The following is a 25,692-nucleotide window of genomic DNA, read 5'->3' as shown; positions in this document are numbered from 1 at the left end:
GGGACATCCTTGTGCTTCTCTCCCCTCCACCTCTCTCTTACCCAGGGGCTGACACGCTCTTGGCTCATTTTAGATGAATGAATAAATGAATGAATCAATATCCTCAAAGGTACTTTCTTGAATGACATTATGACATAGAAAAACCTCAGCAAAATCTCGATGTGTAGAGTCTTACACATTGGATTGTGGTTTTGGGGTTCATCTAGAAACATTTTTATGAGGTATAGCGCATTTATGTTTCAGGTCCTGTCATATGGGGGATAATGCCTCGTTTTTATTTGATTTCGTACTTGTTTTTCCTTTTGGCCAGATACAAATTAGCACAGCATGGGAAAAGAATGTTGGAATGTTAGACAAGTCTTTTTGTCCTTTATGCTTGGTTTTGGTCTTCACTCAAAAAAGAGCATGTTCACAGAAGAGGCAGTTGTGGGATTCACTGTGGCCCCTTCCACGAGAGTAAGCAGAGGAGAGACACCTCTACACGTTCAATTAGAGAAGAACCAAAGTCGGTCACAGCAAGTGGACTGAGAAGAATGTGAAGGGCGTGGGTCTCAGACAAGAGGTTTGTTTGTCTAAAACTGAAGTAAGAAGACATCTGTGACAGGAAGAGCAGAGTGGCAGTGTTTACAGCTACGGGAGAAAAACACAGTGGGGTTCCTGAAAATATGACAGCTAGAAATTTCCTAGGTCTCTCAGTGCTGAGGGCTGCAGTGAATATTGACTTTGACTTGCAGGCGAGGGTATGGGGCCAAGAAGTTGATCCAGAAACTTTTATTTTAGTTTAGTTTTTAAGATTTTGTTTATTTATCTGACACAGAGAGAAAGCAAGCACAAGCAGGGGATGGGCAGAGGGAGGCTCCCTGCTAGGCAGGGAGCCTGATGTGGGGCTCAATTCGAGGATCCCGGCTGGGATCATGACCTGAGCTGAACACTTAACCCACTGGGCCACCCAGGCGCCCCTGATCCAGAAACATTTTAATCATTATAGCGTCTTATCGCCATATGGCACTTGATAGGTAGCAGAGTTCACAAAGTGATTCAGTCTAAACTCCTGGGTGAGGTGGTTGTTGTAATTAGCCTGCTGGGAAATTATTGCTGTGAGAGACCAAGTAGTAAATGCACGAGCCCACACTGGGATGTAGGAGTTTGAGTCTAAACTCAGTTCTTTCCATGGCTCCCAGCTGCCTCACCGCCCTTCCTCCTTTCATGACAAAAGATGCAGAAAGGCCTGTAGCTGTGGCTCATTTACCCCACAAATTCTGCCAATAGTGGGCACCTACTCAGACACTACCAAACCACCATCTGTCCTTAAAATTTAGTTTTATGAGCCATCAAGGCCAACTCTTAAAGAACAGGGATAACTGAGTGTCAGGGACACTAATTAGAAAGAGCTTCTACTGGACTGGCAAAGGGTGAGGTGGCTGAGTCTGGGAGATCTGAGTGCTGAAGAGTTTGATGGAGGGACGCCTGGGTGGCTCAGCGGTTGAGCATCTGCCTTTGGCTCAGGGTGTGATCCCAGGGTCCTGGGATCGAGTCCCATATTGGGATCCTTGTGGGGAGACTGCTTCTCCCTCTGCCTGTGTCTCTGCCTCTCTCTGTGTGTCTATCATGAATAAATAAATAAAATCTTTTTTTTAAAAAAAGAGTCTGATGGAGATGTGAGCTCCAGGGTTTTAGCCATGCTGAAGGAGGCACAGAGACTGTAGGAAGTCATGGGACTTTAGTGGACAGCAGTGATGCCATAAGCAGACTGGAAACATAGGTGACTAGGGGCACTTGTCCCTTTTTCTATGCACCTGTGAACATCCCTGATTTTACCGTCATGCTGGGGATAGAGGGTCCTCAGAATTAATTATTCATATAGAATTTTCAGCTGGCCCAAAAGAACAGGACCTCAGAATCTGGAACTGAAATGCTTTATAGAGTATTTAATAAGTTGTATTTTTGGTAGGGGGGTACCTGGGTGGCTCAGTTAGTTAAGCATCTGACTCTTGATTTTGGTTCATGAGATCAGCCCGACATCAGGCTCCTCACTCATAAGATTGAGCCCCAGTCTGGCTCCATGCTCAGCGGGCAGTCTGTTTGAGATTCTCTCTCTCCCTCTCCCTCTGCCCCTCCCCACACTTGCACGCACTATCTCTATCAAGTAAATAAATCTTTTTTTAAAAGTTGTGTTTTTTGCACATTGCCTTGCATTCTAAAAGTCATACTACATCATTGGTTATTCTTTACAGTTTTATTGAGATATAATTGATATGCTATAGAATTTACCCATTTGGGGATCCCTGGGTGGCGCAGTGGTTTGGCGCCTGCCTTTGGCCCAGGGCGTGATCCTGGAGACCCGGGATCGAATCCCACATCAGGCTCCCGGTGCATGGAGCCTGCTTCTCCCTCTGCCTGTGTCTCTGCCTCTCTCTCTCTCTCTCTCTCTGTGACTATCATAAATAAATAAAAATTTAAAAAAAAAAAAAAAGAATTTACCCATTTGAAGGGTAAGAGTCAGTGGCTTTTCATATTTTCACAGAGATATATAATCAATGCCACACCCAATTTAAAACACTTTTATGGGGACGCCTGGGTGGCTCAGCAGTTGAGCGTCTGCCTTTGGCTCAGGATGTGATCCCAGAGTTCTGGGATCGAGTACCGCATCAGGCTCCCCGCATGGAGCCTGCTTGTCTTCCCTCTGCCTGTGTCTCTGCCTCTCTCTGTGTCTCTCGTGAATAAATAAAATCTTTAACAAAAATTTAAAAAAATAAAAATAAATACATAAAACATTTTATGGCCTCCAAAGGAAACCCTGTGCCCCCTTAGCTGTCACTTATTCCATTGTCTCACCACCTCCTCTGCCTTCCCTGCCCAGCCCCCCCACCCCCAAGCCCTAGATAATCATTAATCTGCTTTCTCTCTTTGCAGATTTGCCTTTCTGGATATTTCATATAAATGGAATCATACAATGCATAGTCGTTTCTATCTGGCATCTTCGCTTGGCATAATGCTTTCAAGGTTCATCCATGTTGTAGCATTTACAGTATTTCATTTCTTTTTAGAATGGAGCAAAGAGGACTATAGGCATGAAAATAGAGAGCTAGATATCATTTTCGAGGTTGTTCAGGTAGTCTAGTGTAGCTGTGGTGGCAAGCATCAGTGTTTCCTGCTCACACTCTATGTCTAGTGCAAATTTGGGGAAAGAATTCTTTCATCCTCATTGACACTCAGGGACCCAGCCTTCTTTTTGCTGCTAGCTTCCCCATTACTATATCAGGGAAAGAGGGTAATAAAGACAATTTATACTCCTATGTCCATGTTTCAACTCAGAATTGACACCCATCATTTCTGCTTATGGACCATTGACCCTAGTAAACTAGTCATGTGACCCTGTGTGACTATCCAGGCCCTGAGAAACTTGGAGAAGAGCCTGACATACAGTAGGCATTAAATGTCTCTGCCACACACAGCTCATCTAGTCCAGCATTTTCCAACGTGTACTGTCTCGGTCCCCGGGGCTCTGCAAAGATGTGCACATAATGGCTCGACAAACAATGAAGTATAGTCAACTAACACTGATTTGGATTTATCAGCTTTTATCTGTTTTTACTGAGAGATTTACAATCAATGTGTTGAGGAATAAAAAGTTTTGCTGCCCAAAGAAGTTGGAAATTTACTTATTTGTTTCATTTTTCTGTCTTCTGAGAATCACTCACTTAAAATGTCTTGCCCACAGGGTTGTCTTCACCAGACACCGAACATCCTACATAGGCTTGCAACATTCTCCAGCTTGGATTTTAGCTTCTTAGGCAGTAAAATCAGATGTTAGGCTGATATTTTGACTTATATGTCCTATACATGTTTTTTGCAGTAACAACAATAAAAATCAAAGGAGAGTTTATATGCATTGTAAAGAAATCACTATATCCCTACTTTAGGTCATTTTAATATAATTCTTCCCAAAATTCCATGTTACCTGAAGACAAAGCTTAAAGTAAGACTACTTGGTATTTAGCTAGTTCCTATCTCTGCCAGAAGAGAAAATCAGATCTACCCAGATCTTGACAAGCACTTGACAACAAAGTACTTTCTGGAAGTCTATCCAAAGGATAAGGACTTTGCCATCTTGTGCCTCCATGCAAATCCACCCTTTAAGGACATGACTTCAAGCTCATCACCTGCAAACAAGGTTACTTCTCCACTTTCACTGTCAGCTTACCAATAGCATCTTCAAGCTCTGATTCCACTTCAAGCACTACCACTACCAGTGGTGATGGGCCAAAAACAGCTGAAAACTATTTATCATTTGAAAACCAGCTCCTGACGTACTGCTCAGCCTCCAATGCCTGAACATGCCACATGCATATTTGACCAGAGCTGCTCATCATGAGTTGGGCATTGCTATATTTACCAAGTATATTATCAGTTGGGCTCAGGAGCAATCCATTATACAAGGAATATGGTACGTTTGGGATCGGGTTTGAGCAACTCCAAAAGTCAGTTACATAAACAGGTCATCACCGCTGTTAGGCTGATGCATCTTTCTCAATTCACACCTTTGGCCCATTGGGTAGGACCAGTTGACAGAGAAGGGAAAAAATCTTGGGCCTGGATGACATATTGGTTGGCTTAATACAATGGAACAAACTGAATTCTACTCTACTCAGCTGTGTTCAAGAGAAGAGCCAAGTTCAAGAACTTCAATGGTAAGAGGAAGTTCTCCTACTGGGCAGAGTTTTGAGCAGTATATTTGGCCATGTACTTTGTGTGGAGAGAGAAATAGTCTGAGGTAAGAATATATATAGATACTTGGGCAATGGCAAAAGGTTTGGTTGGTTGATCGAGGACTGAAAGGAACAAATTTCGACAATGGCTGACAAGATGGAAGCTATCACTAAAGTTGCCACAGCCACTGACACAGCTGAATGCCTGACCTAGCAGAAGAGGGCAATACTGAGTTCTTAATATGCCATTGCTAAAGGGGGGAGCCAGCCACTTTGAACTCATTAGCCTGAACAGAGCAGTGATTTAGATATATAAAATGCCAGGCTAGGGAAATAAAGAGATATGGTATCTCCAAGTATATTTCTTTTACCATTATTTTATTTTTACCGATTTTATCAAAGGCCAGTGGATCTGCTTTGTCTGCATTTTTTTAAAGTGCATAAACTTGTCAGCTAACATTTATCTTTACCAAGCAAGAATATGGAGATAAACACTAGCCTTGTGTAGCTGCAAATTCAGCTGAAGGGCATATTATAGGCCAGTACAGTGTTTCATCGTGGGCCTCAGCTGTTCAGGAAGACATATCTGCCCTAAGAAAATACCCGCCATATTTAGCAGACCCTGCTAGGTTATGGTCTGCAAGGCATAGATCTGCCGTTGACTTCTAAATTGCTTTCTTCATCCTCTCCAGTTTCTAGACCTCAAACCTGCTAAGCTAAGCTGCAAGCTGGTAGCTAAGCTTCAGAATTGTTGTATTAGTCTGAAAGAGTTAATGTACTCCAGAGTACTTAATTTTCTCCTAGGGAGTCATCTGCTCATTGGTAGGAAATAGATGACTAAGCAATCATTATCATCTCCACAGGATAACTAGCACAGGGGAGCAAATAATCCAGAGGACAACATGCATACAAAGCTTATTTATTGTGAAATAAAGGAGGCAAGGAGCATTCTACTGAATATTAGAGGACAAATCATGACATCACTGATCACTCTGTTACTAATGTCGTATGTTTGCCCCCGGGGCATGACAGGATTTCTTTTTAGGATTTCAAAGTAAATATTCAGACAGAAGTCCTAAGTAATAAACTTAAATGCTGTTGTTTGCCTTGACGTAACTTTGTGTTTCTACACGCAAAAATATACCTCTTACCCTATAATTATTAACAGCTTGAATCAAAAGAGTGCTTTCACCTTCATTAAAATACAAATCAACATATCAATCAGCATACCTTTCCTGAATAAACCTGATACAGAAGGTGTCCTAGGTGTAGTTCAGCACAGAATGAGTGTAAGACATGCTCTCTATCTGCACAGGTCTTAGAAAGCTATCATTTTATTCATTGTTTCAGCACTAGTCATGTTTACCATAACAAGTTATTTAAGAAAGCTTAAGAATTCCAGTTACCAATTGAGAATCACATTAAGAAATTTTTAAAATATCCAAAAATTACTAATATTTTCTTAGAGTCTAAGATTTTAAGGCTTTTCCAAAATAGAAATTTACGTGTGTTGCCTTCACAGTTTACCATGGTTTTCATTCAAGTGGCATTATTTCTATTTAAAGTTTTAATATACTTATGCATGAAGTCAAATTACAACTCCTTAAGAAATGCATCTTTTTAAAATCATTTAAACATTTTCTATAAACCATATATTCACGTCTCCTATCAGTGAGAGTGATGTCAGATTCTTGGTCTACTCTTAAAGTACCAAACACATATACCATTTAGACATTCTCTTGAACTAAATCCTAAAACAAAGTTAAACAGCATGTTTTAGTACAGCTCAGGTCTAGATGCTGCCAGGCTGGTGGACAGGGACAATCAGTCTTCCAGAAGACTCTGGCCCTCTTTAGGCCCAACAGATGTCATTTTCTTTGTTTAAATTCAATTCGGCATTGTCCTTCTGGCTGTTGGACACCCACCAAATGAAGAAAACTCTAAAAGCGGAAATGCAGAAGAAATATAGATGTTAAGAGACATAAGACAACAGTTTTAGACCAAAGGTTTACTCAAGTGTAATTACCTCTAAAAGTACAGAGTCTAGGTTTAAAAGACTCGAAGTGTTTGATGTGTCTGATAATGTCAAGCATCAATTTTAGCCTTCCATTCGAGGAACAGAACATATGCAAGCTGTTCTATCAGCCTTAAGGGTTGGGGGAAGATCAAGAGTAAGGAAAAGGCATCAGTCCAATTTAAATCATCAGTCTATTGTCAAGTTTGAGTGCAACAAGGCACAAAATGGGCTTCTTAACAAGGAGATTCCTAGGGGAGTTGATAGAATGAGTTGCAGAGTTGCCATGGATTCCTCAAATTGCAACCACAGATTTGTGGGCATGAAAAGTTGTGTTCTTTTCTAGAAAGGGATCCATAGGTTTCATGAGATTATCTAAGGATTCATGAGCCCCCAAAAGCCAAGACAGAACAAAACCAACCAGCCAAATAGGCAAAACTCCACTGTATTAGCAAATATGTACTTGCTTTTGCAAGAGAATTGAAGTTGGTCCATAAATGCTCAAAATGAATAGCCCTCATTGCCAGCATCTGAACATTGCTGCCTGGTCATGTATCTTGTAAAGCTTTATAGTATTTGCTTATTATTTGGTTCTTAACAAGAGTTAAAATTAATTTCCTAAGCACCTGTGAGATCAAATAAAACAAGGGGCTTCTGCAAAATTAAAATTGGGGATTCTAGCATTTGATTTTTGCTACTATGACAAGTATATTTCTTTGGGGAAGCTGATTTCTAAGCCCAGAGATGCCCCCATGCTTGACAAAAGAGTGTTCAGAACATGATCTGACTACCTATACCCTCCCATCTCTTATAAGAGCCTAGTAATTCGAAGGTCATTTCCTGCATTTTTTGATCACCTCATTTTACAAGTTATTAACAAATTTAATAATTACATAATTTTAATTCATCTGTTTAGAATAAGAATTATGAAATAAAATTCCCTTGAGACCATGAGACTTTACTCAGACGTACTTTTTACAGACTGAGATAAAATTTCTTTCTTTTCCCTTTTATTGGATATAGTATTTCTTTAAAAATGTTCTTAGTAGTGTCAAAACAGAAATAGGTAGGATGTGTGTAGAATAGTGTAATAAATATAACTAAGAGAATTCTTAGCTAGAAGAAAATACTGGGCAAAATCTTGCCTGAGGAAGGTCAAGATTACTGATCGTTTGGGTTAGGTGTTACATGCTTTCAACAAATACCATCCTTCTAACCTGATAAGACATTCCTGAGTCCTCTCAGTGATGGGCAAATATTTGGATGGGGAATCAGTCCTGGGCAAAATTGTGACATCTAACTTGGTGAGCCAGGAACTGGTATTTTGTGAGAATATTCCAACTCTGATGTTCCTTTTGATAATAAAACTACACTTGTTGAGAATCTTTGTGAAAGGTTTTTTGATTTTCCTTTCATGGTAGGATTTTGAGGGCTCTTCATCACTGGTAGTTAGTTTACTCAAAATAGAAGTGCAAAAGAAATCAGGGGAAAGTGCTGAAATGTGCATATTTATGAGTAATATAATATTGTCTGTGTCACTTAGGCACTTACATAATTTCTATTGAAATGTCACCCAAGAGTTTTATTTATCCCTCCATACATTAGCCTTATTTTATCAAGAGTAAATCAAAGCACAACATGCTATGTGAATAGCCTTGAAATTGCAATGCTTAATTTCTGAGCTTCACCCTCAGTTGAAACAGCATATTTTACCCAGAGTCTTCAAAATGACTTCCAAACATTTGAAATTAAATTGGACTTCCCCTTTTTTTCCTAGGACAGTGGTCCTTAAAGTGTGTCATCGGGACCAGTAGCATCAGCAGTACTGGGGACTGGTTAAAATGCAAATTACTGAGCCCCTCCCTAGATGTCCTAGATCAGGAACTCTAAGAGTGGGGCCCAGTATTCTGTGTTTTAAAAAGCCCTCCACCCTCCAGGTCATTCTGATGTTTGTACCAGTTTGAAAGCCACTGGTCTAGGAGGACAGACCTATAGAAACACAGAGGAGTTAAATGATTAGGGGGGAATCCCTGGGTGGCTCAGCGGTTTGGCGCCTGCCTTTGGCCCAGGGAGCAATCCTAGAGTCCTGGGATCGAGTCCTGCGTCAGGCTCCTGGTGTGGAAGCTGCTTCTCTGTCCTCCTGTGTCTCTGCCTCTCTCTTTCTCTCTCTACATCTATCATGAATAAATAAATAATCTTAAAAAAAAAAAAACGATTAGGATATTCAATGGTCAGAGGTAGGAATAAGGTCACAGCCTTTTCATTTTTGTTTGCTGTCTTTACTGTTGCTCACTGCCTGTTTTCTTCAATGTCATTGCTTCCCAAATGGATCAAGGGCTATGACTTGCCTTCACAACTGATGGTTCTGTTTTTAACCCACAGACATGCCTCTCTAGGGAAACAAGCCTAACATCAAGGCCATGTCTATTTAGCACAGGGAACACGGTCAAAATTGGCAAATTCATGGAGGTCCTCCTTAACACTGTAAGTGGTGGAAACACTGCTAATTGGTGCTGGTTTTGTGGTTACATGGCATACATTTCAGACCCAGAAGTAAGGGAATTAAGGAGTATCTTCTGAGTCTGGTGGCATGTAAGATACCTGTTAAGATCAAACTTAAGTGAGGAAATTAGGAGTTTATCTCTAGTAATTAAAACCATTTTTAATGTAGAATTTATACCAAATTTGATACATTTTTAATGTATAAATGTATAAAATGTATAAAACCATTTTTAATGTAGAATTTATACCAAATTTGAAAACCATGATATTTGAAATTCTGAAAACACTTACCTGTTTTGGTAATGGATCCAGAAGACTACAGTCATATTTGTAAAGTATTAAAATAATACATATTTGAATCTCTAACAGAGCAAACCACCTGAAAGAAAAACACAAAATTGTCACTTGGTTGTAAAAGCTGCATAAATATCTACCAATAGAGAATATCTAAGCAAGTACACATTTCAGAGCAAGTATGCTCTTCTTCACAATCTGTTCTTTTACCATTAAAAGGATAGAGTAAGGAAGAACTTACTCTTTTCTTTTATAATGCTGTCTACTCCAGAGGGTGCTGGAATGATTAAATTGCTTAAAAATGTATGTAAAATGCTTAGCCAGGGGAAGCACTCAGTAAATGAGAGCCCAGGCTTCTCTTCAAAGTTTTAGATCAGTGCTGTTCATCATGGTAGCCATTTAGCTACATGTGGCTATTTAAACTTAAATAAATTAAAATTAAACAAAATGAAAAATTTCAGTTGCTCAGTTGCACTGGCCATATTTCAACTGCTCAACAGCCATATGTGGCTACTGGTCTCCATACTGGACAGTACATCTTTAGAACATTTTGCATGATCACAGAAAGTTCTATTGGATACCCTTGTCTGATCTAGACCCTTACCTCCCATTAGAAATTACTGCCTAAATGTTCTGTAGGCCTCTCAAACTCCCCTAACTACCAAATTTATTATTCCTTTTGTGATTGATCCTTCACTCAGATGTCTCCAAACTTTTTGATCATATACCCTTATAATGAAATATTTGAGCACACTCTACAATATATTGATATTCAGTTAGCTATAAAGTATATACACATACTACTGTATTAGTTTACTACTTACTTTGTAAGACACATACAAATAGAAACTAAAAATATTGAAAAGAATATAAATGGAATTCTGCTTTTTTTTTTTTTTTTTTTTTTTTTTTTGCATATCAGTGGGTTGTTTTGAGCTCTCCTCAGGGTAGACAATGCCTTTTAGGTGTCATAGCTCTTAATATATACAATTAGTCCAACAGGTCAGAAAATTGGAAGGCATCATAGACTCAATCCTCTTCTTCACTTTCTTTATCCAATTAGGCAGAGTCCTTTTGTTTTGTCATCTAAATACTTCCCCAACCCTCTCCTTGTCTTATCTCTAGACCCTCCACTACTGCCTCACTGTGGTTTTTCACAATTGGTGTCCTGGATTGCTAAATTAGCTCAACTTCCAGATTAATCTTTCTTTTTTTTTTTTTTTTTTTCTTTTTTTTTTTTCAGATTAATCTTTCTGTTTCCAGTTTCACTTCACCCCATTTTATCCTTCACTCTACCACTAGAGTGAACTTTTTAAAACATAAATCTATCACTATTTGTCATTTTACACACACACACAGTCTGTCACTGCTCCGGTTTTCTTCCAAATAGCACAGAACACAGACAACCTTTGAAGCTATGTCCCCTATCTATCTCCCCTGCTTCCTCCCCACTGACTCCTCTTTGAAACCCTTGCTCTATCCACCCTGTATACCTAACATTTCCTGAATGGGGATGCTCTCCGTTGCAAGCTCTTTCTCTGCCTGAGGTTCAGTCTCCTTTGGAAATATTCTCTGATCACTTGCTTCCATACTGAGGTTCCCCTCCTCTCCACTTCTATGGTCCCCTGTGCACATCTCAGCCATAACCTCTATCACACTGAATTCCAATTGCTTATTAACCATTTCTCTCCTAAAGGAGGAGTTGTATTGTTGGGACCTATCAGTGCAGAGCACACTATTGGTGCCTAATCATGTTACCTCAATGAATGCATGAATTAATGAATACATGATTGAAAGAGATGCCTTCCATAAAACAGATTCAATTTCCTGCCCTTTCCAGGTTTCTTGCCCTATGTTTCTGTGGCACTTTACACATTCTTTTACCAATGTCCCTACCAGACAAGCTGACTATATCCTACCATATCACAGTTAATTGTTTGCCTCTCTGACTCCCCTTATAAACTACAGTATTCACAAACAGTAGGAACCATTGTTCCATTCATCTTTGAAGTCTCAATATTTATTGAGTGACTGAATATGAATGATTTTATATTCATCTCAGATAATTACATTTGTTTCCTACAAGTATCTTGAAACATCTTGTTTATATTTTACTTCAAATGAAATCTGGAGTACTCCAGGTATTGTTAAAACCCACTTGGATAGCATATCACTTCTTCAGAAATATTTATGATGCAAATTTAACTCTACTTACTTATAAGTATAAAAAACAATTTATTCTAAGAGACTACCAATGTCTATGAAGTAGAATACACACAATATTTACCGATTCAAATCAAAGAGCAATTCCAAGAAAAAGAAATTTTGCTAATTTGCATGCAGGTTTAGAATTTCTCACAACTAAATTTTTGTCAGACTTCTAACAAAATAGAACTTCACTTCTGGCTACAGCCTGCCCTAAATAACTCAAAAACTGAATAAGATTTACAGGGTAGGATGGAAATTTCCAAGAGAAAAGAAATAAATGAGATGAGCTCTGAAATCTCCAGCTCATTGTCCATGGCAGTTCCAGATCACAGTGCAAGCCCATAAAGACCCGATAACCTCACTGAATTAAAAAGACAGAGATCAAAGTTCAGGCAAGCTAAAGAGACTAGAATTTGCAGGAAAGAATAAAAGAGAGGAGGGAGTTTCACAGAGAGAGCAAGAGTGCTTCAGAAAACCACATGGGGATCTCCTTGGGTATTTGTCTGAGTACTGATCTCAGCATATGTAAGAGGAAACTACTTAGGTGGAGATGAAAGATGAAAAAGAAAGCTAAGAAGCAATAAGCTGAATAATGCTCAGGGCTCCCACAAGATATGGAAGCCTATGTTCCCACATGCAAGAGTGGAAGGATCTTGTAACACATAGACAATTGAATAGAGTCTTTAAAAGGCTATTGCCTTAAAAGTGGTATTATCTTATCTTAAATTATATGTCACTCCTGCTTTACCTTAACAGAGCTTAACAAGTCTTGAAAACTTGTTTTTCTGAGCAACTAACTGCATGCCACAGTAAAGCCTAAACGTAAAGGAATACCATAAAATTTAGTATCCATGACAGTTAAAATATATGCCTTGAATTCTTTCAAAAATGACCATGCCTAGAAGAAATGGGTAAATATGACACATAAATAAGAGAAAAAACATTTAAAAGAAATAGGCCCTGAAATGGCAAATACTGTAGACAGCTAGTTAGATATAATCAACATGTTGAAAAAGGTAGAAGCACAATGAATAGAGAAATGGAAGATTAAAAAAATCAAACCAAACTTCTAGCAATGAAAAATATAGTATCTTAAATGAAAACACACTAGATGGGATTAAAAGAAGATAAAACACTGCAAAAGAAAAGACTGTGGAACTTAATAGCACAATGGAAAATATCCAAAAGTGCATAGATTAAAAAGACTGAAAAAGTAAATAAGCAGAGTATAAGTAACCTATAAAATAATATCAAGGAGTCTAACACACATGTAACTTGGAGATGCAGATAGGTGGGCAGAAAAAAGTATTTGAAGAAATAACAGCAGAAACATTTTCAAATTTGTTAAAACTATGAATCTACAGAGCTAAGAAGCACAATGAACCCAAAGCAAAAGAAACATAAAGAAAACTACTCCAAGGGAAATCATAATCAAATTGTTAAAAAAAAAAGAATGACAAAGAAAAAAACTTAAAAGCAGCAGCCAGAGGGGAGGAAAAAAAAGACACAATATAGGAATGAATGAATGAATGAATGAATTTAAATGATCACAGACTTCTTATCAGAAATCATAAAAGCCAAAAGACAAGGGAACAATATCTTTGAGGATTTGAAAGAAAAAAAGTTGTTGTTTATAATAATACACTAACTCTATCATGAGAGACCAGCTTTGATCATTTTTGGGTAAATATTTTAATTTCCTCTTCATAGATTTAGAGCATACTGTCTTGTAGGAAAAAATGATGATTGCCTTTGGGAACTATGTGAAAGAGAGAAAGATGTTGAAATGGCAGTCCATTATTTAGTAGAGAATTTGAAGAATAAATATTTGAACATATCTTAGGGAGAGATGGTATGCCATGCCCATGAAGGACTATTTTGAGAAACTCAAGTCCCAAGGACAATAGTGGATAGTCATGTTGAAAGCCACCAATGTAAAAAAAAAAAGGAGGTGGGGGCAGCCTGGGTGGCTCAGCGGTCTAGCGCCACCTTTGGCCCAGGGCGTGATCCTGGAGACCCAGGATCGAGTCCCACGTTGGGCTCCCTGCATGGAGCCTGCTTCTCCCTCTGCCTGTGTCTCTGCCTCTTCCTCTCTGTGTCTCTCATGAATAAATAAATAAAATTCTAAAAAAAAAAAAAAAAGAAAGCCACCAATGTTATTCTATACTCAGACTTTAAGAAATGCATTAGTGGAGGAATGGATCTTGGAGTGAAATCAAGTCTTTGGGGAAAGGATGAAATGAAAAGGAGGGTGACTGTTCTGTGGCTATTTTGCAACAGACAAGCACAGACCTGTGTACAGGAGTGAAAGGAACAGGGGACTTCCTATGAAGTGCTTTTCTCCTGGACTATGATAAATATATTTTTAAAAATATTTTATCCATTTATTTGAGAGAGAGAGCACAGGTGGGAGGGGCAGAGTGAGAGGGAAAATCTCCAGCAGACTCTGTGGTGACCATGGAGCCCAACTTGGGGCCCCATCCCACAATCCTGAGAGCACCATCTGAGTCATTCTATAAATGGACAAACCCAGCCCTGTGTACAGGAGTCAAGAGTAGGAACAGGGGAAATCAAGAGTCAGACACTTAACAGACTGAGCCATTCAGGCACCCAGTAAAAGAAATATTTTATGTACAATTTTTAAAAAGATTTATTTCTTTATTTGAGAGCACAGGAGGGAGAGAGCATGAGTGAGGGGGGCACAGAGGGAGAGAATCTCAAGGAGACTCCCCACTGAGCACAGAGCCCAACTGGGAGCTCAATTTCACGAACCGTGAGATCATGACCTAAGTCAAAATCACAAGTTGGACACTAAACTGATTGAACCACCCAAATGCCTTGTGTATAATTTTTATATTCCCCTGACTATATCACAGGTATTTCTCATTTTATTGTATTTCACTGATACTGCCTCTTTTACAGATTGAAGGTTTGTGGCAACCCTGCATTGAGCAAGTCTATCAGTGCCATTTTTCCAGCAGCATTTGCTCATTTTTGTGGCTCTCAGTCACATTTTGGTAATTTTCACAATATTTCAACGTTTTCATTATTATTATAGTCGTTAATGGTGATCTGTGATCAGTGGTTAGTACTCACTCAAAGTTCAGCTTAGCTTATAGTTAGCATTTTTTTAAGCAATAAAATATTTTTAAAGTCAGGTGTGTGCATTTTTTAGACATTATGCCATTGTATACTCAATGGACCACACTGTAGCATTAACATAACTTCTATGTGTACTGGGAAACCAAAAATTTCATTTGACTCACTTTATTGTGATAATTGCTTTGTTGGAATGGTCCAGAGTCAAACCTGTATAATTATTTTTTTTTAAGATTTTATTTATTTGAGAGAGAGAGAGAGAGAGAGAGAGAAAGAGCACAAGCAAGAGCAGAGGGAGAAGCAGATTCCCCACTGAGTAAGGAGCCTGATACAGGACTTGATTCCAGGACCCTGAGATCATGACCTAAGCTGAAGGCAGATACTTAACTGAGCCACCCAGGGGCCCAGTCCTGTATAATTAAGAAAAAATTCAGTCATGAGTGATGCACTTAAGTGGTCCTGTGTGACAGTGCTGTGAAGCATAAAGAGATAATAAAATATCAGGAAGTGTGAAGAGCCTCATTTTCCTCTTTCTGCTGGAGGTAGCATGAAAAAAACAGCACTTTATTTTCCATGAGGAGTTGGGACCATGGCAAACATCACAGAATACTAAGGGTCAAATTTGGAAAGGACAACTAGGGTGTGAATCTAAGTTACATGCCCTTCCTCTTCTCTCAGAAGAGAGTAACATTTATGGGAACAGTGAATTGTCACTTAGGTTACATATTAAGAGTTCTTATAATCAAATGAGATCTCCATTAATTTATCCATTTGATGTTTACTGTCTTTATGTGCTTTATGCTCTTTTAAGTGCTGAAGTTACAAGAGTAACCAAAAATACCACTCAGGCTTTCATCAAAATGCTTAAATTCTAGCAGAGAGATAGCAAGTAGGCAGCAAATAAATAAATAAGGAATGTATATGTCAAGTATGTGAATAAGTATGAAACTAATAAATAAGGGGAAAGGGAGTGATGGCATGGGCTACAATATTTTAGGTGAGGACTATCTCTCTAAGGAAATGACATTTCAGTAGATGCTGGAATGGAGGAGGAGAAGGCATCATATGAATATCTGGGTACAGAATTTCATGTGGAGGGAGTAGAAGGAGCACAAATCCAGAAGGAGGAGAATGAGGGACAATGAGGAGGCTAGTATTGCCAGAGAGGAGCAAAAAAGGGGGGAGGGATGTTAGAGAAATACCCCGGGGCAAGGAGAGAGCCCATGGGGCATGCTTAAGACTACATTTTATTCTGGGAGATGGGAAGCCATTGGATAGTTTTGAGCAAGTGTGACTTTTTCAAAAGAATTATTCTGACTGCTACATTGAGAATAAAACATAAGGTGAGGTAGATAGAAGCAGAAGAATGATTAGGAAGCCACTACAATTTTCCAGACAATAGAATGTGGGGACTTGTACCAGAATGATAGAAACAGTCACGAGCTAGAGTGAGATACCAGATATACTCTGTACAATGGGCTGATGATTTGCATTAGAGATTGGAAGACAAGACTCAAGAATGACTTTTGACCTGAGGATGAGTTTTGGATTTGAGGAAATGCAAGGATACTGTTGCTATTTACCTCAGGAGGACTGAAGGAAGAACGGGTTGAAGAGTTGTCTTCTGGAGCTCAGTTTTAGACCTATTAGGATAGCTGGCTGTTCACCAGTACCCTGGAGACATCCAGTGCAGACACCAAGGGGAGGCTGAGTAAATAGGCCTGATGTTTAGGAGGGATTCAGTCAGGACTGGAGACATATGAAATATAAGACAGTTATCATTATTCAGAGGATTATTTAGAACCATGGCACAGGAGAGCTCACTTAGGGAATAAGTTAAATAGAAACAAACAAACAAAAAAAAAAACCCAACCCAAACTAGAAATCTTACAAGACAGTTTTGAGACACTCCAAAATTTGGAGATCAGGAAGGTGAGAAAGAAAGATAAGCAGAGGAAACTTGGAAGGACTAGCAAAAAGGGGTAGAAAAACAAAAAGAGATTGGTATCTCTAAAGCCCCACAAAGTATATGTAATATATACTTTATATATAGGCACGAGCCCGTATCAAATGGAAAATGTGGCAATGAGCACCAATATGTGAAATTAGACATCAAAGTTCCCACTTACTAAAATGAGCAATTCTTTTCAGTACTTCGCTCCATTCCTGGAAGTAAATTAGATGAGATCACTTTTTCTGATAACAGCTGATGTTTTGTGTCGGTAGAATAAACAGTGACTTCCCAATATTCAATGCTTACCTGGCAGCACTGGAAAAATACTGGCTAATTCTGCATTTGTGAATTACAAAACAGTTTTTAGGTTCCACTTTATCCAAACAAATCCTATTTTCTTGTAACTCTCTGGCTTTAGCCGTTCTCTGACATTAGTTTGCTATAGACCAGCGCACTCCTCTGAGCTGGGCCCTCTGGCATAGAGGACCATTGGCACCTGTCCTGTCCAGTCCTTAGAGCAGAGGCACTGCAGCAGCCTGAGGACAATAAACACTTTGGTGGGCAGGGTGGCAGCCACTCCAGTGAAGAAGGCACTCAGAATGGAGGGACAACCTAATAGCAAGGCACAGTTGCCCAAGGGGCCCTGGAACATCTAGGAGCCTGTGAGGGCTTCACACCCTGCCCTCCAGAAGGTGAAGTGATGAGAGATGAAGCTGGCAGAACAGGATGGCCTGGTTTGTGGAAGGTTTGAATGACAGTGTGGGGTCTGGATCCTGAAAGTGCTGCAGACCTAGTGAATCATGTGCTTATTGAAAAATTCTACCTATGTGTGAAAACACTGTTTCTTTTCTTTTTTTTTTTTAAGATTTTATTTATTTATTCATGAAAGACACAGAGAGACAGAAACACAGAGGGAGAAGCAGGCTCCCTGCAGGGAGCCTGATGCGGGACTTGATCCCAGTACCCTGGGACAATGACCTGAGCCAAAGGCAGACACCCAACCATTGAGCCACCTAGGCGTCCCCAAAATACCATTTCTTTAAGTATTACACATAGAAGGCCCTCAATATATGGTTCCTCTATCACGCAGAAGAGAATGTAAACAAGACCAATGTTCACAAGCTATTTAAGAGTAAACATGTTAGAAATACTATATACATTTTTATCAGAAATAATTAGAAAAATATTTATCACTTTATTAAAAGAGCTTTCCATTTGTAAGCTTCCCTTACAATCTGTAAGGCATTGTCTTAACTAACTTGAGTCCCGGGCAGCCCCAGTGGCTCAGCGGTTTAGCACCACCTTCAGCCCAGGACCTGATCCTGGAGACCCTGGATTGAGTCCCACGTGGGGCTCCCTGCATGGAGCCTGCTTCTCCCTCTGCCTGTGTCTCTGCCTCTCTCTCTCTATGTCTCTCATGAATAAATAAATAAAATCTTAAAAAAAAACCAAAAAAACTTGAGTCCCTGTCATGTTCTTTCAAGTTATAAAACTGCATTTCCTGGAAGGTAAAATTATAATGGAGGCTCCTGACCAATTCAGATTGTGCATTAGAGAGGCTTTAATATTTTTCTTCTTTTATCTTCCTTGTCTTCAAGTTAGTTTAGTTATTAAGTTAGTATTAGTTATTAAAAGAGCATAAAGTTATTTTGCTTGAGATCCTAGTTAAAGGAAAGGTAAGATGAATTAATAATACAGATAGTAAATAATATGTACTAAAATGATATTTTCTCCAAATCCAAATATTTGAATATTGTAGCATAATTACCTCAATTATTCAGGAAATAGTCATTTTTTTCTACAGTCGCAAAAAAAGTGTTTTCAAGTCTGTACTATGTTATTGAATTTTGTTTGATGCCTAAAATATCAGAGACTAACATATACGTACCTCTGACATTAAAAGGTTTTTATGTCAAAGAAAATGGGCTTCATAAATTTGTATTTTTACAGAAGCTAGCTGAGCTATGTTCATGTTAGGAATGTTTTCTTAATGCTCCTATGTCAAAACAGTGAAAATAATGAGGCATATTATTTATAACAGATTTATTTTTTACACTTACAAGGACAACATTACACATCTACAAATAAAGCTCATTAAAATATAAACATGTTGAAAATTCCTCAAATACTTAGTACTTGTGTATTTTCCTCATTTGTAGATAAATGTTCAAGGAGCACTACACAGGCCTCAAGAGCACAGACTGACAGAACAGACTCCACCTCACAGACCTCACACTAGTAAGGCACATGGAGAGACAGAAAGGGAGAAAATATGAGATAAAGGTAGAAACAAAAAGGTTATGGAAATTTGGAATCTGGAGAGAGAACTGTGATCTGGAGCAATCGATGATAACTTTTGTGGAGATCAAACTCAAGCTAGACCTTGATGGAAGGAAACGGGCTTTAACTAAGTCTACTTAGTTCACTTTGTTGACTGGGGGCATTCCACACCCAGCAGGTTGCATGAGCAAGCAAAGAAATGGACAGTGTAGTTAGGGCACAGCTAGTAGACCCTCTGGAGTGGGCACTTTCCCACCTTCAGGAAGGTACAATCAGCGTCAGATCATGAAGAGCCTGGCATTCTAGGCTGATGAGCTTGGCCTGTGGGCAGTGGCACTAGAGTCTTAATGAGAGTGACAGTCTAAGATGATTATATTTGAGGACAATTAATCTGTGTATAGTGAGTTAGAGGGATTAGAGATAACAGAGCCTGGGAGAAGGATTAGGAAACTATTATGTCACCTATGGTGGGGCATGACGGCCTGGTTTAGGAGGTGGGAACGGTCATGGAAGGCCAAAGAGAGGGAGGAGTAGAGAGAGGGTCACTCTAAAAGACCAGGTGTCTACAACAGCACTACATCCAAAAGAAACAGGGGGTACTAAAGGAATGATAAGATGATGGGAAATGAATGATTTTAATTGAATGTCTTGATTTTGAGACTGCCTCCCTCTCTTGCTTTTGAAAAGAAAATCTCTTGCTTTTTTTTTTCCTACTAGAAGTCATTGCGGGCGATGCCAGCATGGGCTGGAAAACTGCCACGGTTGCCAGGAGCAGGGGCTCTGAAGTATATTCCTAGTTGCTACCAGCTGTGGCTTATGAAAATAGAATGATCTCGCCCTGGAATTCAGAGAAGGCAGCAGACAGACATACTTTCACAGGCATCCTTCATGGAAGCATGGCTACCCAACTTAAAGGGGAAGTACTTTCCTTACAACCCCATCCATCTTTGAATTCTTTTAGGAAAATGAAATCAATTTGGTGGCAGGAGGCAAAGTATTCCAGCCTAATGGTTGTCAAGCGTTAGCCTGCATCAGAATCCCCTGGAAGCTTTGTTAAAACACAGATTGCTGGGCCCCGCTCCTAAAGTTTCTGATTCGGTAGGTCTGGGGAAGGACCCAAGAATTTGCTTTTTTTGCAAGTTTCCAGGTGAGTTTACTACTGGTGATCTGGGGATTATACTCTAAGAATCACTGATCTAGAGGAATTTGACAAGGAGAAAGGGGAAAAAATGTTAAAAGATTCAGTTTATCAAACTTTTTAGTTTCAGTACAAAAATGACAATGATAAACACTAACTCAGCTACACATGAAACAGTGTGGTTAGGGCACCAGACTTTTCATTGGGGATGACGGTAAGGACATAATCCGTAGGATCAACTGGAGGATGTTTACACTGAATAACGGGGTGGGGGGGTTGCGTGCAGAATGAAGTAGGGAAGGAAGAAAGGTATAAAGGATAGTGGGAGAGAAAGTCAAGAAGAAAGCCTATGGAAAAGAGAAGAGAATGGGAACTCTGTAGAAGGAGAAGGGATGTGAGAAAGCAGATAAGAAAACAGAGAGGATGGGAGAACCTTTGTCCTTCCTCAGACTTGAGCCATTGTTCTCTGTTGCCTCAAAGCAGGAGGGCATCCTCCAGGTCACTTTTTCAGAGTTGCTAGTGGTGATCTTACTGCTACTCCTCCTGGTGGTGAAACTCCCAAACGGATGACCTATGAGCTAGAAGGCTGGATACAATTTTTGAAGCTTCCTATTCAACCAAAAAGGCAAGGAGATAGTACTGACTTCAGTGAGATTAAGTACTCACCAAACAGAAACAACCTTATGGTATATTTTAAATAACAGATCTTCCAGAAAAAAATTTAAGATGTGACATTTGCCTTGGTTTTGTGATACACCCAGAGGAAATGAAACTCAGCCCCTCTGCAAAGCACAAGCTATTTAGCAAGCAATTGGTGGATATGGGTAGAACATGTTAACACAATATCTCATGGAATTCAATAAACCTTGAAAGAACACTTGCACTTTTGAGGAAATTATATTACTTAGGATGCTTTTGGTGGCAAGTGACAGAAAACTCACATCAGGCTGGTTTCTGTATTGGAGGGAAGGCATTGTTTTATGTACCTGAAAAACCTCTTAGAGCTGGCGCTGGCCTCAGGCAGAGAGCACTTCAGCAGCTCAATGATGTTCCCAGGAAGCCAGTCTGTCTCCACTGCTCTGCTCTAGGGTACCAACTTCATCCTTACACTGCCTGCTTTTACGGTCTCAAAATAGCTACCATCAGTTTGGGGGCCTGAGGGCTTCTTTATTCACATTCCACAGGGAAAGATTATTTTTGCCCTAGAAGTCTCAATAGAAACCCTGGTAGTTAATTGCGCTGCTTAAAACATATGCCTACACTGAAACCAATCACTACGAGAAGGGAGGGAGGGGACAGGGATGGGATTTGCAGATGGGCTTAGGGAACAGTGCTCCACTGCTATGGAGCTAGGGGTGGAATCAGAGTCCCATGGATCCCCAGATGAAAGCATGGGCCATTAAGGAAGGGAAGAGAAGGAATGGGGAGACAGTAGCTCACGGGCAATATGGTGACCCTGTATAGTTTTAATTCGGTCCTAGAAATTAAACCCTCTTTCTGAACAGGAGACATCTAACTTGTTCAAGAGCAGTGGCTGAGTTGGATGAGAGACAATGTCCAACAAAAACAAAAAGAGAGAGGAGAGTGGCAAAAGATACCCAGCCCAGAGTGCCCCTTCTTCCTCTCCAAGAGTGCAAATCCCGTTCCCGTATTCTGTGCTCCACAGAGGGCCTGGAGATCCAGTGTGTAAACAGAAGGAAAAGAGCATCCTCTCTGAAATTTTCTGCTCAGAAATGAACATATTTTATTTTCAAAGCACTTTGGCCCAAGTATCAAAAGTCAGTCTTGGATTGCTTCTTCTGATCCTGACAGACTTAAGTCTTCATCTCACAATGAAACGTCAAAATGAAATGGCTGGGAAAGGAATGACTGGATTTTGCCAATTGTTTCTGGGCTCCTTGCAGTGAGTCACTGCTCCTCAGCGAAGCAGTAAGAGAGAGAAGCATAGCTAGAAATTAATAAAGGGGTCTGGCAGCCTGACTCCATCTCGAAATTAACCACATCCACCCCTTGCCAGCCTCACTGCTAACCCATTTTTATATGCCCTCCAGGACATGTGCACACCATAGTGAAAATGTTAGGAAACAATTATATAAGTAAGTACAGTTTGCTCAATTCTCCTTAACAAATGGAGTTGAGGGGATGCATTTGTTTATGTAACAAATTCCTCAGAGTAAATTGCATTCACAACTTCTCGTGAAATCCATAGGTATTTGAGCGTGCTCACTCCTCAAAAGCAATCAGCTGTTTCTAAATATACAAGTACTTCTCAAAGTACTGCAAGGATATTTTACTGAATAAGACACACTTATTAAGATTATATTATTTTTAAAACAAACATGGGGAAACATGTATGCAGAGCTTCACAAACCCCAATATCCAGGTTACAATGCATTACATTACATTCCTGTGAGTACTTACTTTTCTTCCTCCCCTCAAACTTTGACATCACAGCCCCTTGGGAAGGTGTGCTTTCCTCTGTGCTGCTTATTGATTATTCCCATCTAGTTCATAAAGCCCTTTCTATTCTCCTTCCTCGAAACTCCTACAGTGGTTATTACGTATATATGTCATTTGGCATTTCTCATGGGTCATCTTATGCTGCTAAGGAGGGATGTTTTTCATGTTGCTATGTCTCATCTCCCTAGCCACATTATAAGCCACTTAGGAATGTTATGGGTCTTTGAATTTCTCCAGTGGTTCATGAAGCGATTTGAGTTAGACTATAAACTCCTTGAGGAAAGGGACTTCATCCTTTATTTTGCTTTCCAAGGTAACTCCTAGAACCCTATCCTGGCATACAGTGTCCACTCAATTAATATTTATTTATTTAAAGGGTTTATTTATTTGTTCATGAGAGACGAGAGAGAGAGAGAGAGAGACAGAGAGAGAGGCAGAGACACAGGCAGAGGGAGAAGCAGGCTCCATGCAGGGAGCCTGACATGGGACTCCATCCTGGGTCTCGAGGATCAGGCCCCGGGCTGAAGGTGAGCCACCTGGGCTGCCCCTCAATTAATATTTATTAAATAAAAGAATAAACATACTAATATTAGGTGCTCCAGAGATATCTGTTAGGTTGAATACTACTACTACTACTACTAATCTACTATCAGCTGGACCTATGTTTGAACTAATTTTCCTATTGCTGTGCGGTTTTTATTAGTAATTCAAGACAAGTCCATGACTTTGTGGCCCAGTACTGCCCTAGGATATAGAGAGGACCCAAACACACACAAAAAAGTAGAGATCACAGTTTCTACTGAGGAACTACGCTTCATTTCCACTTTTCAGTGTTGTAGGCTTACTCTTACTACACGATCTTCTTATCCAAGCAAGCTTTTTGTAAGGGAGGTATCTTGCCAAAGATCAGGGCTATTGTTTTACACTGGAATGTAACCCATTTCCATGACCACAGTGATACAGTCAACCAGGCATCCTCTTTCAGGGATGGGAAGCAAGGGAAATTAAGGCTGTTGGCTTGGGGGTAGTGGTGGGAGGGCCTGGTGCAGTATAGCAAGCACATTCCTTTATGCCTTAGATCATCAACTCTCAGAGACACCCACTCAGCAATGGAAATCCCCTGTTCTATCCTTTTCATTGAAATTCATAGTTTAAGAGGAGAATGTCCACTGTAAGGCAACTTCTTATTCTGCGTGCTACCATTGCTGAAAAGGTTTGGTAGTTCATGCTGCTTTCTCCTATTTTTCTGCAAAACCATCAGCTCAGACTTCTCCAGCAATAGAATTGCTGGGAAGAGGTCCCTTCCTGCCTGTACCCAGGGGTTTCCCAGCTATGGGGAAGTGCCTAGCAAGGGGTTCCTCCTCCAAATGCATTTCCAGAATTCCCATTATTCAGAGCAGGAACAATATTCTTCCATTCTGACTTTTGGTTGGCAGCTGATAGCAGCACTTATTAATAGATTCAGCAAAATCTTCTGTGTTCACTAATGAGAGGGGATCTCATACTGCCTCAGTGGCCTCAACTCCAAGGAGTGACAGCTGCAAGGCCACAAGACTATGTGTTCATGATGAACTTTGATCGTCAGCTACTTTAAAGGCAATTTTTCCTGACTCACTAAGTATTTGGTGAGGAGAAAATAAATTGGTTCTTGGTATACAAATTTAGAATGGCTGCAATTCTCTGAGGATTACACTAAAGATCTGTGGGATTAAATTTCTAGTGCAAGGATCTATCTTGCTATAACACTGTCCAAATGAAGTAATTCATTTTCCTGAAAAATTTTGTGTTTTGTCTGTCTTTAGATACAATGTTTTGTGGGTTGGCTACTTAAGATAAAAGAAAAGTTAACATTTTTAAAAGCAGAAACAATAGAAAAACTAGACTATGGAGCTTTTATTTATTGCTACATTTATTCAACATTCAGACTAACTTATAGATTGATTGTGGTTATATGATACATATTTCGCCACATCTCAGACTAAGTAGTTTTCAACGGAAAACTTAACATCTTTTCCTCAAACTTGTTCATGCTCCTGATTTTTCTATCTCCACTATCTCTGCCAGCCACCTAGATTCAAGCCACAGTCCTCCACAAATCCTTCCCTTTGATTGATCCCATTTCTAATTATTTTCCAAATCTGCTAGATCCTACCACTCTATGTCTCTCATATAGAATATAAGCATAATGATATCACCTAAGTCATGCCCCATTCTGATCCATTCTATAAAAAATCTTTTGATAACCTTGCTCTCATCATACAGCAGCCATTGTAATATTTTTTTTCTCATGAGGTCTCCCATCAGAAGCCACTGTAGATTTTTCCACAAAGACATCGAACAATACAACTGGCAACCGAACAAAATGTGGTCTCTTGGATCTCACTATAGTCTGATAATAAAGACAAGGGGGATTAAGCCAAAGTTTCCCCCCTCTGAGCCATCATCTTTCTTAGACTTTCAGGATAAATGTGGCCCAGCTGTCTCACTGACCTTCCAGGACACTGGTACTTCCCGCTTCCAAATGCCATGAACCAGTCCAAGAAAGCATGCTTCTCTAAATTTGCCTTTTTCCAACGTTCCTGTGGGAAGAAAGCATTTTTTTTTCCAAATCAGCCTTATATAAATAAGCTTAACTTTATTTCTCTAGGCTAAAAATGACTTTGTACAGCTAATCCTTGCATATAAAGTTGCAGGGCTGTTGGTAATTTTTTTCCAACCTGTTATTAATATCAGACACAATTGTGTTTTTGGAATGTGAACTAATAAATAAAAAGGTTTAAAAAGAATTCTGTTAAGTGGTAAATGTAAATGATAATGTAAATCAACCATGGACTTGACCTCAGAAAAGGAAGGCTATTTATAATAAGGTCTCAGGCTCCATCACAAAACTGCACTTGGTAATAAATTCAGTAAGTAACTGGCAGCTCTGCTTATTGGAGGGTACTTGGGAAGTGGAATGGATACATCTGGATGCCGTTTTTTAAAAAGTTTTACTTAAAGACAGAGAATGGACTAAATGAACTCTTAAGAGTCT

The 25,692-nt window shown here is 39.6% G+C and overlaps 1 protein-coding gene across 7 annotated transcripts in view; it reads right to left on the bottom strand.

Annotated features, from left to right (window-relative positions):
- Positions 1–5,612: 5,612 nt before the first annotated feature.
- The window catches only part of CYP39A1 (cytochrome P450 family 39 subfamily A member 1), a 90,211-nt gene continuing 70,131 nt past the window's right edge, over positions 5,613–25,692 (bottom strand). For 6 of the 7 annotated variants that reach the window (XM_072832772.1, XM_072832768.1, XM_072832770.1 and 3 more), the window contains 3 exons: positions 25,149–25,237; positions 9,517–9,604; positions 5,613–6,649 (listed from right to left, as the gene is read on the bottom strand). In XM_072832772.1, coding sequence (XP_072688873.1) covers positions 6,578–6,649; positions 9,517–9,604; positions 25,149–25,237 — 249 coding nt within the window. In that variant the 3' untranslated portion in view covers positions 5,613–6,577. The remainder of the gene's footprint in view (positions 6,650–9,516; positions 9,605–25,148; positions 25,238–25,692) is intronic. The other variant, XM_072832769.1, reaches the window with a different exon arrangement.

This window comes from Canis lupus, chromosome 7, assembly GCF_048164855.1.
Source record: "Canis lupus baileyi chromosome 7, mCanLup2.hap1, whole genome shotgun sequence".
Classification (NCBI taxonomy): Eukaryota; Metazoa; Chordata; class Mammalia; order Carnivora; family Canidae; genus Canis; species Canis lupus.
The sequence above is the reverse complement of the archived record's forward strand: the minus strand, read 5'-3'. Positions and strand labels throughout refer to the sequence as shown.